Source organism: Populus trichocarpa, chromosome 11, assembly GCF_000002775.5.
Source record: "Populus trichocarpa isolate Nisqually-1 chromosome 11, P.trichocarpa_v4.1, whole genome shotgun sequence".
In the NCBI taxonomy this organism is placed as follows: domain Eukaryota; kingdom Viridiplantae; phylum Streptophyta; class Magnoliopsida; order Malpighiales; family Salicaceae; genus Populus; species Populus trichocarpa.
In genome coordinates, this window is record NC_037295.2 from 13,831,823 (window position 1) to 13,836,215 (window position 4,393).

A 4,393-nucleotide genomic window follows, 5' to 3' on the forward strand; every position below is an offset into this window, starting at 1 on the left:
TTATTAGTGCATTGCCTTCTAAACAAGAACAGCAACAATCACGCTGTTTCTTTACCGTCACATATAGCGTCCTACAGTAAATAGCATTCATAAGAAGGAATGCTGTTTTATGGCCTTACGAAGATAGGACTTAAAGGTTGTTCAGTCTATCTGATGATTCATTTTCAAGTTCACTATCATCAAGCCATCCTTAGGATTGAAATCTATTGTATTTTTCCTAAGTTAAATAGTTCTAATCAAACACGTAAGGACTCAAAAACCAAGATTTTTTCTGCTACAAAAAATATTCTTTCCAGTATCATCTATGTCATAATTCAAAACAGCTGGGACTGGCAATGACTACCAAATGGACCTGGATTGCTCCAAGTTCTCTACACTTGACAAAAGTTTTGTTAAAGGGTTCCCAAACATGATAATTTTCACTGCCTGTGAACAGACTTCATTGAAATTCCCGTGAAGGGAGATCCAGCACATTATAGCTTAACCCACAAACGTCCATATCATCAAAAGGTCACATGAGTACCTTGGGTCTTGCAAAAGGATATGATACGACTGCTTAGTTCCAAAGAACTGAACTTTCAACATCTATTTATCATACGGTTCCTTGCAGAAAAATAAATGAATATATCCATTTATATTGTAAAGTTGAGTCAGAGTTATCCAAACTCAAGAATCAAGTTTGTGTGTGTTTAATTATGTATATACGTATACATACATGTTTAGCACTTATAAACTTGCCATAGAAATTCATTTAACTTCGTAGCATGTACGGTATACCTTCTAACTCTTCTAACTGAATGCAGCCCAATGCACCCAATTTTATTCCATGCTTAATGCAAGACATTCTGCAAACAGAACCCAATTTCCAAAATTATAAAATACTCAAGAAAAAGTGGCTAATAAATAAATAGAGGAATCCCATGATTCCTGAAAGCTTTGGCGTAGAACATGAATTCAAAAGTGCACAGATCGATTGATTTATACAAAGCCAAGGGCTATAACATTATCAGAAAGTTTTTGTAATTTAGACAAATGAACATGTGTGTAAGGTGTCTTTCAGTCAAGTAAGAGAAACCTCTCTATATGAAACACACATCGAAAGAGAGAAGTGCAAATACCAGGAAAGAGAGACATGAAAAACAATGATGGTTAAATTATAAGTAGACTACCTCAAGTATGTGATGTAAGAGAAATATCAGATTAGATCATTCCGGAATACTGAGGGACAGCCATGTGTCAATCATATCTTTGGATGCACCTAAACCAACTCAGGTATGAAAGGAAAGAGAGTGAATAATATAGTTGAAGGTCATTCAACAACTCATCATGTTTGCAGGAAACAGAACTTAGATTGCACGAAGAACAGATAAACCAAGAAGAGATACTTAGTCAATTGTAGACTGTAAAATTGTCCACTGATAGTCACTGAAGTTCCTTGATACATCCCACATAAGATTCCAATAACAGCAAGGACAAGGAACCCTGGCCTATGTTACCTCCCGTCCCAACAGCCAGGAAAAAATGATGCTGAGAGCAAAAATGACCAGGGCAAATCTTAATCAAAATGAATGGGTACATTTTCAGAGGATCACTATAATAATTGTTCATAATAGGAATTTAACTGAAAATGCAATCCCAAGATCTAACTCAAAGGCAGCTTTCACAAAAGAGAAAGAATCTATATGTGCAGCAATGATTTGGACAATACCTGGACAAAGATTTCCAATGACATTCTGAAAGCTTAAAGATCCAAAGGCTTCTTAAAAGGAGACTGTCTTGGAATCAGAAAGGGAACTGAAATACTCATCAAATAGCACAACCCAATTCTCATAGGAAACATCCATATTTTCATATCAACCAGATTCAGTAACTTTCACTGCGAGTCAAAATCTTGCAAAGCCTGATGTCACTTTTTAATTTATGGACCAGTCCGACAAATAACTTTGCAGCCAGAAAGAAGTACACAGTCTGTACCCTAAGTGTTTGCGAGCATGTAGGAATGCAAGGAGCGGGAAAACACACAATCATGTATGCGATAAATCTCATACTGCTGTTCACTCACATAAGAAGAAATTAAATCAATTACGTGCCTCATCAGAAAATAACTGAATAGAATATTATTGTCCTGGTGTTAGTTCATAACATCTATCAAACTATCAACGAGGTTAAATGAACTAGAGAGTTTATCATCCTTGAATACCATGGCAACAGCCATCCTCCATAAATCTACATTGACAAGTTTTCCCTTTTCCAGAGTATTAAAAGCTGACCTTAACAAATCTTCATTCTTTCCCTCACACAACCTATTAACAAACTTGCATATACTGGCAGAACAAGGAACAAAACCCTTGAAAATCATTTCATCCAAAATAAATGCTGCTTCCTTGAACTGCATCCCATTGCAAAACCCGTCAAAAAGAATCCTATAGGAAACAACATCAGGAGCACAGCCACGTCTTGGCATATCTTCAAATAAATCATTTGCTTCACCCCTTTTCCCTTCTTCAAACAGTTCTCGAAGTATCACATTGTAGCTGATAACATCAGGCTTACACCCTTTCTCCACCATCTCATCCAACAATCTATAAGCTGCTTCAAAATCCTTATCCTTACAAAACAAATTAATAATCACATTGTAAGTTACAGTATCGGGTTTGTACCCACGTTCTTTCATGTCCTCCCAAACACCTAAAGCCTCTTCCTTTCTCCCAGCCTTAAAAAGCCCACTAATCAAAGTAGAATAAATTGCTGGATCCAACTCAATTTTATTTCTAATCATCTCCTTCTTAAGCCTAAAAGCTAAACTTAACTCGCCATTCTTACAAACCCCCTTAATCAATGACGCATAAATATAAGCATTAGGATACACCCTATAGACCTTAACCATATCCGTCTTCAGCTTAAAAGCCTCCTTCAACCTCAAATGCAAACAAAACCCATAAATCAAATTACCAAATGTAATCACATTAGGACTAACACCTCTATTAGTCATTTCATCAAACACCTTGGACGCATCATCTAATCTCCCACTCGCACAAAACCCACGAATCAATAAATTATAGGTACAGGCATCTGCTTTCCCCAATTTCTCGATACCCACAAAAAGTTCCCTCATTTTATCAAAATCCTTGCACATCAAGAATACACTTAGCAAGGAATTATACGATTTTACCGTCCTTTGGACACGAAACGAAGGCAATTCAACGAGCAGTTTGAGTGCATTTTCAGGGAGGCGAGCACGGCCATAGAAATTGATTATGTCGCAAAAGAGAGCCTCTTTAGGGGTGAAAAGGGTTTCTTCTTTGAGTTGGGCAAGGATTTCTTGCATTTCATTGAACATTTTAGCACGGCCAAGCTTGGTAATGATGAGGTCATAAGAGAGAAGAGAGTAGCGAAAGGGTTTCGAAGGGGTTTTTGGGTTTGGATTTTTAAAGAGTTGAAGAGCGAGTTTAGGGTCTTTTTGGAGACGAAGAAGAGAGGCTAGCCTGAAAGGGGTGATGGGTCTTGATGGGTTCATATTTGCTGGGGCTCTCCTCTGTCTTATGTATTTGTTTGATAGATGACCTCCTGATTTCTATATTCCCGCCAAAAAGAGGCAGAGAGGGAGGAGAAGATCGATAGGCGACATGTAGTTTTATCACTTGAAATGTGGATATACAAATACAAGACCGTGTCACAGGCATGCTTATTAGACTGGCTTCGTGGGTTCATCCGGTGATCCGAACTCTATTTGGGTCTAAATAAAAAAAACCCTTGGGCTTGTAATTAACTCTAGAAAAAATTGTTTGACACATTAAGTTAATTTAGAATTTGAAGAAACCCAATTTTTTTTTTTAATGTTAATTTTTTTTTTAAGGCAAAGAGCCTACTCTTTTTTTTTAACATCTTAACATGTTAGGTTGTCGTTTTTCTCATTCCCTTCTGCAGTCCTAAAATGAGCAATATTTTTCCTTGCACGCATAGGGGGACCTTTTGAAATGTTGGACGTCAAGTATTCAATTAGGTTTCTCCTTAACTAACTGATCACTTTAAAGATATAGGAATTCAAATAGAAAATAAATAAGAGGAACTCAAATAGAAATGTAGTAGTGTTCAATAACAAATTATTAATGAAGATAAAAGGTCTAAAAAGCATAGTCGTTGCAGGCAAAAACCTTTTGAAATGTTGGAACTCTAGTATTCAATTAGGTTCCTCCTCAACTAACTGATCACTTTAAAGATATAGAAATTCAAAAAAATAAATCAGAGGAACTCAAATAGAAATGTAATAGTGTTCAATAACAAATTATTAATGAAGATAAAAGGTCTAAAAAGCATAGTCGTTGCCCCGCGTATAAGAGGCAATCAAAGGTTTTCCTCTTACTCGACACAACCTTATACGCGCGAGCCTACC

The 4,393-nt window shown here is 36.6% G+C and overlaps 1 protein-coding gene across 1 annotated transcript; it reads right to left on the minus strand.

The window, feature by feature from the left end:
• Positions 1–1,275: 1,275 nt before the first annotated feature.
• On the minus strand, positions 1,276–3,654 carry LOC7455939 (putative pentatricopeptide repeat-containing protein At1g53330). Its single transcript, XM_052445144.1, has one exon. The coding sequence runs from the start codon at positions 3,515–3,517 to the stop codon at positions 2,132–2,134; it is 1,386 nt and encodes a 461-aa protein (XP_052301104.1). The 5' UTR covers positions 3,518–3,654; the 3' UTR covers positions 1,276–2,131.
• Positions 3,655–4,393: the final 739 nt, after the last annotated feature.

Excerpts from the sequence above, each read along its gene's own strand:
- LOC7455939 (XM_052445144.1), bottom strand. The coding sequence starts at position 3,517 with ATGAACCCATCAAGACCCATCACCCCTTTCAGGCTAGCCTCTCTTCTT.